The sequence below is a fragment of the Acanthochromis polyacanthus genome, chromosome 11 (genome assembly GCF_021347895.1).
Source record: "Acanthochromis polyacanthus isolate Apoly-LR-REF ecotype Palm Island chromosome 11, KAUST_Apoly_ChrSc, whole genome shotgun sequence".
Lineage (NCBI taxonomy): Eukaryota > Metazoa > Chordata > Actinopteri > Pomacentridae > Acanthochromis > Acanthochromis polyacanthus.
The window spans coordinates 34,294,484-34,309,923 of NC_067123.1; the positions used below are offsets into that span (position 1 = coordinate 34,294,484).

Below are 15,440 nucleotides of genomic sequence, written 5' to 3' on the forward strand. Positions count from 1 at the left end.
GTCTAGTATATATCTAAAGGTGTCCTGATTTGCCTTCATTTCCAGAACAGAATTAAGCTTCACAATGCTTCCTTTTTTGTTGACATATTAAAGGTTTTTACAGAGGGGATTCTAAATATTTCACTTTATAAATATGAAAATACTGTCAAGAGGTAGAGAAAAAATGCAAATTTGCCTTGTTGATGGGAGTAAAATGTTTTATAAATCAGGCTGTAAGTATAACAAGAAGGTAAAGACCTTCAGAACATATTTACATTTAATTAAATTTTTTAAATTTAATTTAAAATTTAAGTATAATACTAATAATAATAGTAAAAGAGCAAGCACAAATGGTTGTCATCATTTTCCCCAGAACAGAATAGTGCAAGCAGAATGAGTGCAAGCAAAAAGAATAAAGTGACTGGTAAATGGAGGTTATTTAATGGTTCATAAGTCCGACAGCTGAGGGGAAGAAATTGATTTTGTGGCGGGAGGTTCTGGTTCGTATGGACCATATAATAGCCTCCTGCCTGAGGGAAGTGACTGGAAAAGTTTGTGTCCAGGGTGAGAAGGGTCGGCTGCTATCCGGCCTGCACGCCCCTCAGTCTTGGAGACGTTTAGGTCCTGGAGAGATGGGAGGCTGCAGCCGATCTCCTTCTCAGCAGAGCACACAATGCTCTGAAGTCTGTCTGTCCCTGGCAGTGGCCCCAGCGACCACACGGTGATGGAAGAGGTGAGGATGGACTTCATGATGGCGGTGTAGAACTTTGTATCGGGGGGCTTTCCTGAAGTCGATCCTCATCTCCACTGTCTTCTGAGCATTGAGGTCCAGGTGCTACATATTGATTTAATGACCTAGTATATACAATAATATAATTTAACATCTGAATAATGTGAGTTTGTGTCATAACATGAAAATCAAAGTGAAAGCTTTGTGAATGTCAGGATGCTTATGTACTTGTCTTTGAGGCAGGGAGGGGATTTTTAAAACATTTTTTTAATCAAAAAAGCAAGCTTTTCCAACGTCTTGGCATTCAGGATTTGAGTTCTGATCTATCACTGTTCACTTCCATGAAATCGCCTCACAGACAAACAAGAAAAACTGTCATTTATCTTCCTAACTCTCTGCCAGAGAGGTCTGTTTCTCCGAATGCCGAGCTATTCCTCTTAAACCTAAAGACAAATATTCTCAGAATCTCCCTCACGTGTTTTAAGCAAAGGCTTGTTTAAAACCTGACTATTACTCATGTTTTCAATGTACTTTTAGGGTCAGCGGTGTTATTCAAATTATTCAGAGGAAACCCTTTACTTTATTGCTCCAAGTTTCCCCTTAAAAAAATGCTGTCAGGACATTCCTTTCCCACAACCTATCTCCACAGAAACCACCCCAAACAATGACGCAGACCGAGAGGAAAACCACAAACCTGGCTCGGTAACTGAATCAAGAGCGCTGCTGTCCTGTTGTTAACACTGTACGTCGTAGAAAGGAATCAAGTTACAGAGCGAAGAGGTGGGACCTATGGGTGGGACTGCCAGGAATACGGTAATGGCGCCTGGCCAGCCACTTTCAGTTAAGAGGGTGGATGCAGAATCCAGCGAGAGTAGCACAGTCAAAGTCCTTTTTGTTTTAGGTAAAGTCACACTAGATTCTCATGACGATCTTTTATTGAAAAAAACCCCAGGACATTTAAATGCTACAAAACTAGGAAATAGCATTTTAAGTGCAGTCAATTTCTGTATATGTACAAGTCATATAATGTTTGCACATAAAATTTAGATCAAAATAAGCGACAGAGTGACGAATTTGCTAAAGAGGGAAGATACTCGAGGTGCTGCTTTACAGATACTTTGCTGTTAACAGAGGTGTCACTGCCGGGCAGCACAGATGTTAGAGGAAGTGTTTGCGTATCTCCAGACTGCGTTCTTCCAAAGGTAATTACAGGCTAAAAATAGCAGAAACATTTTATATCAGAACAGTGCAGGAGGGATGCCGCTTCCAAAAAGGAGGTTCCAGGAAGGTGGGATTTTCCATTTGTTTGGCTCTGGGCTCTGAAATGAGAAAATTTCACTTTAAATCAGCCTTATATGACGCCACAATGACAGAACTTCTCTAACTGCTGTTTTAAGCAGCTTTAAAGGCCCCATATCATGTCCCAAATGTACTAGAATCTCACATGTTCCCAGAATGTGTCTTTCAGTTTCTCAAAATGAAACAAATATTGTTAGTTTTACCATGACTGTATAATCCCTGGTTCTAAACTTGTTCTAAACGGGCTGTTTTAGTGTTTGAGATGCTGCTTGGTGTCTGTGCTAATTTCAGGAAGAAGACTCTCTCTGCAGCAAAAAAGTTGACCTCATGCTAGTATGAAACCAGGATTTTCTATTGCTTCAAATGTTTTTTTTTTCCTTCTGAATGATCATTTTAACTAGAAATGCCTCCAAGTTAATAACAATCACAAAACAAGCTATAGAATATGGGACTTTAAATGCAGCACTCAGTGGCTGATTACTCGGTTTGTCGCTTACATGATTGTCCAGCAGGTGAAGCCAGTCGTTGAGATGGTTGACGAGGGTGAAGGCGTCTGGGATGTTGTCGCCTTCTGAACAGAAGAGCAGCAGAACAGCCAGCGACAGATCCTCTGTACAGCTGAACATGCATCCAAAAAACATGATCAGACATGAATAAAGTTGCTGATAGTAAACTTTCAAGTTGTTTTAGTTCGCTGAATTTAGAAGACGGTAGCGCAGCAGAGAAAGTATGTGTTGTTGTTCTGTCATAAAATAAGGACAATCAGTCATTCCACACGTTTTCCAGCTACATTAAGTGCATATCTTGTAGTAAATGGCACAAATTAATATTATGATCTTGAACATGGACTTGTAATTATGAAACCTAAATTTTGTAACTGTGACCGGGCATCTTCAAACTTTACTTTTTCACATTTAAAAAATATAAATGGACTTTAAAAAGATTCCTAATATCATTTTTCCTCTTGTTTTGATTATTTGGTGTCTCTACTAAGCTCTACCTGTCTGTGTAAAGTCCTTTGGTGATGCCTCCTCCGGGGATGTGGAGTCGTGGTTCTGTGTTGGTGTCCGTCAGACCAGGAAAGGCCGACACTCGCTCCATCTCCCTCCAGCCCAACTCCTTCAGAGCGTCTGCACTCACCTTCAGCAGGGACGGAGTGACCAGGTACCTCAAAGGAGTGCTGACATGCACAGGTATTTGTTAGTAGAGATAATTGTAAATGGCACAGTTGAAGAAAAACAGTGAAGTGCACATTTATTTATTTATTTATGTTTGTTTTGAGTCCCATTAGCGAGTGGAAATTTGTGGAAAAATCTTTTTTGTGTTTCAAAAGGTGTGGCTGCATTAGACAGACAGTGATTCTTAATGCAATATACACGCAAATGTATGGGGTGTCCGAGCATTTTTGTTTCCCTCTGTCACTGTTAGATATGATTGTGTGTTGTTGCACATTTCCCATTGTCACTACTGCACAGGATAGCATTGCACGTTTACCCTTGTAGCTGCTGGTCGTCCCTCTGGTAGGCGTGACTGCTGGAAAGGACAACGGTCCTGGAGAACCCGCTGGCTTTGATCCAAGACACGAGAAGCTGGCGGAACTTTTTGGACTTTGTCTGCAGGTAAAACAAAAGTTAGTCGTAATACAGATTCTATTTTCATGTTTGTGGAAACCTAAATGACATAAGTCTGGAAGATACAGTTCACACATTCTCGAAAACTCCTTTCCACAGTAAGTAAAACTGTATTTATTAAGTCATATAGCCGCTGTCTGTTCCTGTTCATGCTTTCTACTGGTCTGCAGTTTTAATCCACTTAATGAAATGGTGACATAATCACAACATGAACACATTAATTTGGCATTACAGTGCACAGAATAAACTCATGCTGATGTGGTTTTACCTGGACAATTGGTGCTCTGATCTGAAGAACTGCCAACTTCAGTTCTGCTGCTGTGTAAACTGTGGACAACAGATGGTTGACAGATTAACTAAGAATCAGATTTTTGAATGGGATTTCTTATCACTTGACCTCATCTCACCATGATCTCACAATTTACTCAGTGTTTCAGCAACCATAGAGATATTTGTTGAGTTTAGCACATGACAACAGCTGGTGACAATCAGTAAAAATGTGGAGTCTTAACTGAGCAACACAATAAGACATGTGACAAAATAGTACTAAAGTAAATATAACTCCAGCTCTTTCAGGATAGGATGATTTTTATTTGCTAGACATGCAAATTAGCAACTAAACACTCAAGGCTATAAAGCAAAGTTTATTCATAGCTTTAATGAAATCAAACAGTCCCATTTGATGTAACCTGATTTCACAGTTCTTAGAAAGGACATCATCAGTGACACCTTCTGCAGGAGTGTGCAGCTCCTCAGCGTCTTCTTTACAGGTGGCATATGGGTTGTTTCCAGCCATCGGGATGAGGCAGTCTGTGTGAATGTGGCCGACTCTGCTCATGTTGAGGGTGGACACGATGAGATCCACCGCCAGCTGACCCACGTTTCCAACGGCCACTGCTGGCTGGGGGTGAGAAGACAAAAACAAAGAGCAGCCGGCGATTATTTTTGACAACGTGGCCTTTATTTCATGCAGAATTGCAACACATTTCATGGTTCTACCTTCTCATATGGAAGAATTTGCTGCTTTTTCTTAGCTTAAATCACAGTAAACAGAATTAGTCTGGACTAACTGTTGGACAAAACAAGCAAAATAAAAATGTCATCAGTTTATTGAGAACAGCAAAACAACAATAATAACCAACTGCGACCCTGCATAAAATAGTTAAAGGTCTCACGTGTCCATATAATGTGTCTTTGTTTTTTTTTTAGCTCAAAATACTGCCAAGATGGTTAATCTTGCTATAACAGGCTGTTTCAGTGTCTGTAGTTTTAAATGCGGCTGAGGTGTTGCTGTCCACACCCACTTCAGGAAGAAGACTATCTCTATGTTAGCCACATTGCTAACCCTAAGGATTTTCCTACTGTTGATGTGGCACTGCCATTAAAGATAAATGTAATTAAACTCCCTCTTTAGTTCCTCATATGCTGGGAGTGCATGTGGACACTTGTGTTCACTCTTGTAGTCATAGTTTTGTGTCTTTTGTTCATATCTCAGACATTTTAGAGTTAGCAGAAGCAGCTCTAGAAAATAAATAAACCTAGCTAGACAATTACCGGTTCCTCAGTAGAAACGTAGCAGCTCAGACCATTGTTAATGACTTGTAAAACTTAGAGGATATCTAGTTGTGGAGGGACTTGAGGAATGACAGAAATAAATGTCTTTAATATTTTAACAACTTTTATTTTACAGCTTCAAGTTTAGAACAACCATATGAAACAATAACAGTGTTTTTTTCCATCATATGGGACCAGAACATGTGCTGCATCGTTACTTTTCTTCTTACAAACAAGTCTGTGCAATAAATATTCTGAATATAACATTATTACTTCTCTCAGTATCATGAAACAATCTGTTCAATATGACAGATAAATGCAATGCTGTTATTTCTAGAACTAGTACCTTTGTATATTTTGATTTATTTTTTTACTTATGGATTTTATTCCTTTACTGCTGTAACACTGCAAAGTTCCCCACTGTGGGATAATTTGCAATCTTATCTCTTATGTCATATTTACAGCTTTTACATACATTTTCCCCTCTAACTATATGAATTAAATGCAAAACATGGTCACAATAATTTAAGTCAGAAGTTTTCTGGGGGTGTTTAGTCCCATATTAAATTATAATTCAGCAGCACTGGCTCGTTTTTCTGCTACTCACCATGACGAGGGTGAAACCTTTGAAGCAGGGCGATGAGTTTAGTGAAGAAATAAACATGATGCAGTTTATTCCGCAGACACACAGAAACAAAAAGAAACCGACTGCAAAGTTAAAAATGTGGTTATTTTAGCGACGATTACAATTTCTCAGCAGATTTCACTTCTATTTTCATGCCGGGTGTCAGGGCCCTTTCTGTTTCAGGACGATGGCGACTGTTGATGATTAAACGGTTTTAGTAGTGCCTGTAGATGCCTGAATAAAATGCAACAGCGAAGTCAAGTTTTCGGAATTTTAATCAGGCGTATTAATGGTCAACCCTCAGCTCCGCAAAGATTCACTGCACATTAGAGATCTTCAACTCACTGAGAAAAATCTAAACTATCATCTTAGCAGACTCAACTACTGCTACTACTACTACTACTAATAAAAATAATAATAATAACAATAATAATATTGATATTAGAATTATCCAATCACCTCTCTGGAGCCTGACCTTGACCCCCTGCCAGTGAGTGCTTGGCGATTGCAAATAAGACTATTCTGTGATAAATTGAGTTTGAGCTGCTTTCCGCCGTTCTGCATGGTCTCTCTGGGGTTCTCTAAACTACTTACACGGTGACACTCTTAGAATAAGATTACATTCATACTTAACCACTAAAATCGTTTTAAAAAATATTAAACTCACTAACAGCAAAATCTATTTATCTGTTTATCAGCAAATAATATTAATAATCACCATCATAATCATAATCACAGTAATCATAATAATTCTGTTAGAGCAAGATAATGTTTATAATTAGTCATTAAAAATGCAATTAAATGCATAAATGCACTTTAATTTGTAAATAATGACTTGTAATAATGTAATAATGAATTTCCCTTCGAGGATGAATGAAGTTATTCTATTTAAAGAGGCTAACATGTACTGTATATGCCAAAAAATATAATAAAACCAAAATAATACATAAAAAGGACACTATAATATAGTTATGGAACATTTATTGATCAACAAAACACTGGAGCACCATATTTGAATCTAGAAAATCAGTTTACAGTGTAATTGTACAGTAATTAAAATGACTATGAAGAAGTAACATGACTTTTGTGTCAACAACAGTAACACATCTTGACACATAAAATTAATACCAGAGTGGCTGCATTCATTTGCTACATTTTCTTTTCATTCTTTTAGTTTTTTTAAGGTGGACTTGAGTTTCGAACTTGTTTTTCCTCCCAAACAGTGGATAGTTTGCTATTAGTTATAAGAAGAAGTTAAAGATTACACACTAAAAACTAATAGGAAATAAAAGGAAGCACGATGTTCACCCTGTACCAGTAAAACTGTGCTTGGTTTAAAAAAATGACAGAAACTAAACTAATTGTGAGAGGATTTACATTTGTTATCTACAAATGTACTTTCAATGATACTTTTGAGCAAATAAGCTGTCACAAATGAAAGCATTTCAGTCAGTTGTACAAAGTGCAACCAAACAGGTAAAAACCTACTTATTTGCTACTAAAAGTATTTATTTCTTTATTTCACAGAGAAGCATAAGTGTCAACAGATCAACACTTGTCGTTAGAGACAGAAAATGTGCCATCAGTTCAGTTATTTGGGCTTGACCTCGTTGGGAGCAGTCTGGCCTTTGACTGCAGCCACAGCGTTATCTACCATCTGCTGCACCATCTTTATGGTCGTGGCCAAAGTGTGGGTGCCGACGTGGGGTGTGATCAGGACGTTGGGGAGGCCGAGGAGAGGATGGTCCCTGCACAGAATCAAAGAAAAGAGGTGCCAGGAGTGAGAGAATGGTGATTCTTTCTTTGCTTCACTTTCATTCCATCAGGTAAAACCCTGTCATGATATATGAGCAGACTAATAGACGGATGAATGTGTGCTTTTTCTGGGTTTTCGTGTTTAAAAGAATATGAAAGCTGGTGTACAGGCTAAAAGAGATTTACATACAACACTGACATGTGAGTAAAGGCATTCAGCATACATGGAGCTACATTAGATTTAAACTGGAATCATGTCTTTGTCCATTTTTTTTACAAATATAAGTCCAAAATTTGCTCAACTTTTAGCTTTGATCTTGGATTCCATTAACTCTAAGGCTGCAGCAAAAGGCTAAATGTACCTTTATATTCATTTGGTGCTTACTAATTGTGCACTACCTGTCCAGCACCAAACAGAAGTGGGTTTATTAGAGGTCTATTGACAAAAACAGGTGGTGGAGACCAAAACAGAGCGTCTTACGGCCTGGAGTCGCTGTGGTCTTTTCCCAATTTTTGTCCGATTAACGATGTCCTGGTTTTGTATGTAAATTAGCACCTGCTAGGTCTGATTAAGGGGTTTGTTAAGTACATTTTGCAGGTGAGTAAACATTTAGATGGCAGGTTTAGGGGTACTACTCCCGCCTGCGCTTTCATTTCTGGTTGGTGAGCTATTTTGACTTCTTTTGATGCATTCCACATTACATAAGTTGGTTTAAAACTTCTGGTTATTTCTGAGTAGCATCCAGCACCCTTTGCTCCTCCTTTTGTGTGACCTGTATGGATTTATGATATCTCAAAAATCTATTTTTCACTAAAATACTTGCAACTTTGGTGCGACTGTTATGATCTGGTTGCCTTTATGTTACTTCTGTTTCACCTGCAGAGACAGGTCATAGCAGAGCTGAAAGAACAATAATAAAATATTGGATTTAGATGGGTCAGGCAGCCAGGAGGAGGATTCACAATGAATACTGATGCTGCTCTTTGTGCGAACACATTCACTACAAAAACATAATCGTAAAAAGTCAGACACATCCACAGCTTGTCGTTCTGAGCCCAAATGCAAAAAATAATCAGTTTATGCAGTTTTAAACAATATAATTATACTAGAAATCCATCATGAAAGTACTGCATCACATAAAAAAGTAACAACACATTATATTTTCTTGAAACGTTTTACACAGTTTGAAGCTACTGATGCTTCTGCATTTCTTACATGCTAGAACATAGTGTTAATTTATGAAGTGCATGAAGATGACGTTCTGTACCACTGTGTTCGAAGAGTGTGGGTGTTTGCAGAGAGATAATACCTGGGTAAAGGTTCAGGGTAAGTAACGTCTAAAGCTGCTGCTCGAATCGTTCCAGACTGCAGAGCTTTGACTAATGCATCCTGGTCCACAACTAGACCTGGAACAGAAACACAGCTAAAATTAGACCAAAGATTTCTGTTTCAGAGCAGTCTGACAGATCAGAAACATGTTATTCCCACCTCTGCTGACGTTGACCAGTGTTGCCGTGGGCTTCATGAGGGACAGTTGTCTGTGGCCGATCAGGCGTGTGGTTTCAGGCGTCAGGTTCACCGCCAGCATGACGAAGTCCGACTCTTTCAGCAGGTCGTCCATGTTCGCACAATAAGTCGCCCCCACAGCCTGCTCGTCCTCAACACTCCTGAAACAGCACCAAGAAAAATTAGTGCTCCAACATTTTCTTTTCTCTTTTTTGATATCGTGCCTCAGTAACAATCTATATCCAAGTTACTGCAGCGGGGCTTTTTTGGTTCATTATTGGATTTTGAGGTGACATTTTGCCTTCCAAATGTTGCCAAAGTCATTTGTCCAGGAGGGTGAAGGTCAAGCCTGTCTTGCCACCTCAAGACCAGATCCTGGGCAGTTGAGGGGGGCTTGCGATTGGAGGATGCTGGTAGACCTGGACCAAAAGCTCTGCTTTCGTCCAGGTCCATGAGATCCCATCCACCAACCTGCGACCAGACCTGGTACTATGGTTTGATTCCTTAGGTACAGTACGTCTACATCATTGAGCTCACAGTGCCCTAGGAGAGCTCAGTAGAGGAGGCTTATGAGCACAAGAAGCTGAGGTATACGGAGCTTGTTGCCAATGCAAAACAGCGAAGCTGGAAGGTGAAGGTCCGACCAGTTGAAGTAGGCTGCAGAGGCTTCGTAACCACCTCGACATCCGGACTTCTCTGGGAGATGGGAATATGCAGGAAGACCCACCAGCAGGCGATCAAGGACCTATCCAGAGCTGCTGAAAAGGGAAGTCAGTGGCTGTGGATGAAGAGAAAGGGCTTAACCTGGTGAGTAGATGGCATCTGAGGGTGAACCTGGGATTCACTGCTGAACCCTCTGGAGGTGTTGTGGGCCTATCAGCGAAACACAGAGGAAGGAGGGCGCCCACTACATAACCCAGAGGATGACCTCACTCACTTCACCATCCCACAGAGTCTTAGGTGTCTCATGTATGCAAGAAGGGATTTAAACATCTAGTCCTACACAACAGATCTATATGTGTCCTTTTATTTTAAGTAATTTCCACTCGGGGATCAAGAAATTATTTCCAATTCTGATTATTGTCTTTTTAATGTACCTTCTGCTTCTGTTGTGATACAGAATCTTCATGTCAAATCCTTTGCCTCTCTGAGCGATTTTGTATCCGATGTGTCCCATTCCAATGATCCCTAGTGTCGACTCAGAGACTTCAACTCCCATCAGGCTTTGTGGTATATGGGTGATCTTTGGGTCCATAGCTACTTGGTGCCCTATAAGAAGACAGAACAAAACACTTTAATAGGTTCCTAACGCATAATTACCTCTGCTATCCTCGTGTGTGTGCTGAATATGAAAGATGTAGAGTGCTGTAAATATTTTATACTTTTATTACAGACATTTGTTATATTTTAGTGTTTAATTTTTATGTTAAATTGAGGAGTATATGACACTAAAACTCTACAAAGAAAAACAAATAATGACAATTATGCCAACCAGAATAATACTTTAGCAAACATTCTGAAATCCATATTACTCCACATTATTTACAAATTCAAACATTTCTGTTTCAATTAAGAAGAGAGAAGAATTCAATTATAAAAACATAAAATGTATTTTAAAATACTGTTTTATGTAACTGTGAATTATTCATTTCACAGTATTTTTAATCGATTTCCCAAAACGTTTGGTAAAACACTCAGATACTTTATTAATCCCAAGGGAAATTCAAGTTTTTTGTTACTATATCTGAAGGAATGTCAAAGTTTCTAGCTTCCTTTCTTCTACAAATAATTTCCAAATTCATTATATCTTCTGTGGGTAAATACTAGGTTTGGCATCTGTTAGCCTTTCACCTCACCTTCAACAACCTTCCTTGCTGACGCCAGCAGCAGAGCCATGCCAATATCTGCCGTGGCATTGCTCACCACACCGGGCGTGTTGGTCACCTTCACCCCAAGACTGTTGATATACGGCACGTCCAGGTGGTCGATTCCGACTCCTCCGTTGGCAACGACCTTCAACGATGGAAGCAAACTGAGCAGCGAAGGCTCGACTACAGGGAAGGCGTTCCACAGTAACAGGGCCTGAATTTTTGGGCCGTGCAGCTGCTGGTTTTGTTGAAAGTCTTTGTAGTTGATAATGTGGAAGTGTGGTTTTATTACGTCAACCATCTCCTCTAGGTATCCCTGCTCGCTCACCTCTGAGATCAGAGCCCATGGTTTTTCTTCTGCCATCACCTGGTGGGATGAAGCACAGGACTTAAGGATCCCGTATGGTGAAACACGTGCTTTTATTGTGTTTTGTACATCTTAAGAACTTGGAGGTGTAAAACAAAACATATAAGCCGGCTTCTCCTCTCGTCTCCAAGCTTTACAAGCCAGTAGGAATTTTATCCATTTTCCACATACAAACAGAGGAACCATTAGTTGTCCACCTCACGTTTAGCATGAACCAGCCCCTTCACCGCCTGCTGCTTCCAAGATGAGTCATTCAAAATGAACAGCTGACACACATTCCAACAGATTTATTTACTTTCTCAAACTGCTTCTGCTAACTCTGCTAAAATGTCTCAGCCACCAAATGCTCTGCTGTTGGCTACGAACACAAAAACACTCCCAGCATCTGAGGAACTGAAGATCCAGTGGGCCAGTATGGAACCTTTAAGACAGCTCAAACAGACTTTAAAGCAACATTTTAGGACACACATTTACTCACTTTCTGGCAGAAAGTTAAAAAAAAAGAATAAAACTACTCTTACATATGATTAAATACAACACTAAATACCCAATTGGCACAGTTTAATATAAGGCCCTAAACTAGGAAGAAACAGCTTTTTGACTTTATCCAAAGGCATAAATAAATGAATAAATAAAATCTGCATACCAGCACCTCTAAAACTCAAATTATATCTTGTTTGCTTAACCCACAGCAAAAGCTAAGTGTCTGGAATAATGGTATGCAACATGTACTGTGTCAGAATCACAGTTTGTCATATCTTCAGTCATGCAGCAGAAAAAACTGCATTAACAAACAAAAAAGCATAAAAAACTTTAAAAATACTAAAAAAAAAATAAAAAAAATACAGTGCCTGAGTGGCCATACTTCTTCCTAACTGTAAAGTCACCCAAATCCTGTGATTAATAGAACTGAGCTGTTTACTCTAAAATATTTATAAAATAAATATAAAATGTACATTAAAACAAGTGCAAAGTATTCAAAATTAAATTAATGATTAAATTTAGGAGTGCGACTTTTGCTTTAGACAATAATGATGTTAATAGAGTGAGTCTGAACGTCGTATATGTTTCATAAAATGTCACAGTATCTGTCCAGATTTCAAGGCTAACTCTACTAGCATGCTAAACAACAACGAGTGCACTACCAAAGTGTTCCGGGTGAGGGTCTCGATCTAGGAGTTTCGTTCCGGGAAGGCACGTATTTTCACGTGAAAGACAAAACTCATATTAAAAAAAAACTTACAAAACTACAGTATAGTACAGTCTGTGGAACTGCCTGAGTGTACTGACAAGTATTTTGAGTGCTGCCCGTCCTTCTGCTCTTGAACCAGGAAGAACTACTTAGAGAATTGGAGGGATTTCAAACTAAGAGCTTTTTTAAAAATCCAGTTTGGAAATTAAATTCTGCCTGAGAGACGTTCAGCTCTGACCGAAAATACTGGTGTTGGCACAACGACAATTTGCATCATAATTAAGACTTCACATATGATCTGCACCGAGCTCTTCATACACTGCTAAATAAATTTTAAAAAAACATAAATAAATAAATAAATACACAAATACATAAATAAATAAATAAATAAATAAATAAGATTGAAAGAAAAAATCCATAATATTCAGGCAGCTGAGGTGCCAGAAATACCGAAAAATAACATCATGTGAAAATACTGTAATGTTCCATAAATCAAATACATTTTCTGTTTAATTTCAAACAAAATCATGTATGTTTCTGTGGTGAAAATGTCTATGAGTACAAAATAATTTTATTTAAAAATACAGAATCAATAAATCTTTCTCTGTTAATTGTCCTTAACTGTATCTAATCTGAGAAATAATATTTACAATAATAACTTGAATCTGACAATTTCATCCATTAAATAACAAAGTTTTGTGAATTTTGGACACATTTATGAATGCATTTTAACAGAATTTTTATGTCAAAAAAAAGTTAATTTCTACTCATAGTTACAAGTTTGTACTGTTATTTTACACTGGACACATAAATTCACTCTCGACTTTTGTTATTTTAGTGATATATATATTATGTATTTTTATTGTACTTGTAGTCCTTTTCTTAACCCTTAGATGCACGAGTGATTGGACCCAACACTCTTCCATAAGCGGGTCAAAAATGACCAATATAAAAATCAATGTGTTTATATGCCTTTTTTGTTATTTTGGTAAAGAATAATAATTTGTATCATTGTTTGCATTATATTTTGGTCCACACAAGAATGATTTCGTGTTTAAAATATGTTAATTTTTCACTTTATAACAGATTTTGAACATTTTGATAATTGAAAAACAAAAATATTAAACAGAACAGCAATAGAAGAATGTCAACATCCATTTTCTGGATATTTTCCACTCTTTTCCTCTAACTGTTGCTCCTCTCCGTCCCTCCAAGTTTGTGCACTGCATCACCTCTTGTATGATATTATCAGTGACAAAGAGCTTCTGTTGGTAATACAAATACTACAATTTCTTTAAAAGTATAAAAGGTAACTTAAAAATTTAAATGGAATGATACGAAAAACATGTTTTTTGAGGAATAACTGGAATATGAAATGCTAACTTTTCATTACAAAGGTATTGCAAGAAAACAACCTCACTTATGTATCTAAGGCTTAATCCTGTCTTCTTATTCCAGCCATATTTTGTGTCCAGCATCTACTACATAATCTTAAAGTATAAGTCACCAGGCCACAGTGTTGGGTCAATGTCTTTAAGTTTCAGAACAGACAGTACCTTTTTGTGTTGCAGTTGATGCACCGATCGGTGCAGGTTTACCACTTTAAGAAGCTGAGATGCTTCTGCTGGAGTCCAAAGTTTCCTCACACAGCGGAGGTAGCAGAGACATGTCATTCTGGCTGGAAAGTTGGTTATATTGTGAGCATTACTAAAGATTTATAAAACAACACTAGAACTAAGCGTCACCAAAACTGGCAGTATTCTAAAGAGAATTAACAATGTCGTGTTTGTTTAAAATGTGCACACAGTAGCGCTGTGAGTAAATGATTAACATGACACTTGTGGGTCAACTAAATGATCTCTAACAAAGCTGGAGGTGTTCAGAGAGAAAATATGTCAAAAATATTCAGTACTGTTGAACACTTTCAGCATTTTATTTCACTGCGAGTTAGTGAAGCTCTCACCTTTTCACCTGGAAGCTGTTTCCTGATTCTGGACCACAAACTGGCCTTTAAGAAAGAAGTGACAGGGACAGACATGTAGCTGGTCTGGAATAAATCCCACCTCTTGTTTCCTTTAGCTGAAGATTAATCAGATTAAATGTTAAACACTGATCTAACAGCCGCCCAGTTGGTCATCTACTCACTTCTGGTATTAAGAGGAGAGAACAGGAATTCAGTGAGCACAACGATCTGGCAGACAAAGGCTCCAGGGTCGTAACTGGTGCACAAAACTAAGCAGTAGGACAGCGATCAAAGGTTATGATGTCAAGAGCTCCACTGTTCACAGAGAGGCAGTACATGGAGCTGATTATATTTGGTTCACTCATTTCTTCCAGCTTGTTAGTTTCATCACGCTTCTCCTGAATTCACTGGGAATTTCAGATTTGGCTGGATGAAATTAATTACCCTGAAGGGAAAGTTAAGCAACTCTAGCATAAAATAATAATTGGGAGAGCAGCATATCTTAAAAGAAGGAGAAAATGTGCTTTATAAGTGTGTGCAAACTGGCAAGGAAAGTTGTGAAAACTTGACTTTCCCTCGGGATTAATAAAGTATCTATCTATCTATCTATCTATCTATCTATCTATCTATCTATCTATCTATCTATCTATCTATCTATCTATCTATCTATCTATCTATCTATCTATATGTGTGCAAAAAGCATCAGCACGGTGAGTAAAAGATATAAGATAATGTAAGATTGTACATTATGAAAAGGTGGACTAAAAACAAAATGTAATAATCGTATGCATGTGTCTATTTGCAAGTTATAATGATAAAACAGTGGCAGTTTAATTTAGAAATCATGCACACGGATTAGAAAAATATGTACAAATTCACATTAACTTGTTCTACAAGATGCTATAAAGATTATTCCATCAAAGAATCAGTTGCTGCTCCCTCAGCCTCTCTTAAGAAAACATGTTTAATT

The 15,440-nt window shown here is 38.1% G+C and overlaps 2 protein-coding genes across 5 annotated transcripts; both read right to left on the reverse strand.

The window, feature by feature from the left end:
• Positions 1–1,626: 1,626 nt before the first annotated feature.
• On the reverse strand, positions 1,627–6,018 carry psmg2 (proteasome (prosome, macropain) assembly chaperone 2). The gene is made up of 7 exons (XM_022212066.2): positions 5,801–6,018; positions 4,369–4,540; positions 3,908–3,966; positions 3,503–3,621; positions 3,009–3,188; positions 2,506–2,626; positions 1,627–2,028 (listed from the first exon to the last, which is right to left on the reverse strand). Exons 1-7 carry the CDS (start codon positions 5,855–5,857, stop codon positions 1,948–1,950), a joined length of 789 nt encoding a protein of 262 aa, XP_022067758.2. The 5' UTR covers positions 5,858–6,018; the 3' UTR covers positions 1,627–1,947.
• Positions 6,019–6,782: 764 nt separating this feature from the next.
• Positions 6,783–14,765, reverse strand: zgc:136493 (uncharacterized protein LOC692276 homolog). 4 transcript variants are annotated; one of them, XM_022212240.2, is made up of 8 exons: positions 14,653–14,765; positions 14,471–14,515; positions 14,064–14,185; positions 10,937–11,315; positions 10,178–10,349; positions 9,063–9,241; positions 8,884–8,980; positions 6,783–7,566 (listed from the first exon to the last, which is right to left on the reverse strand). In XM_022212240.2, the coding sequence occupies exons 3-8, from the start codon at positions 14,178–14,180 to the stop codon at positions 7,410–7,412; spliced, it is 1,101 nt and encodes a 366-aa protein (XP_022067932.1). In that variant the 5' UTR covers positions 14,181–14,185; positions 14,471–14,515; positions 14,653–14,765; the 3' UTR covers positions 6,783–7,409. The 4 variants fall into 4 exon arrangements, with proteins under 4 accessions (XP_022067932.1, XP_051811164.1, XP_022068165.1 ...); XM_051955204.1 differs by lacking the exons at positions 14,064–14,185; positions 14,471–14,515; positions 14,653–14,765 and adding an exon at positions 12,559–12,681; XM_022212473.2 differs by lacking the exons at positions 14,064–14,185; positions 14,471–14,515; positions 14,653–14,765 and adding an exon at positions 12,461–12,655.
• Positions 14,766–15,440: the final 675 nt, after the last annotated feature.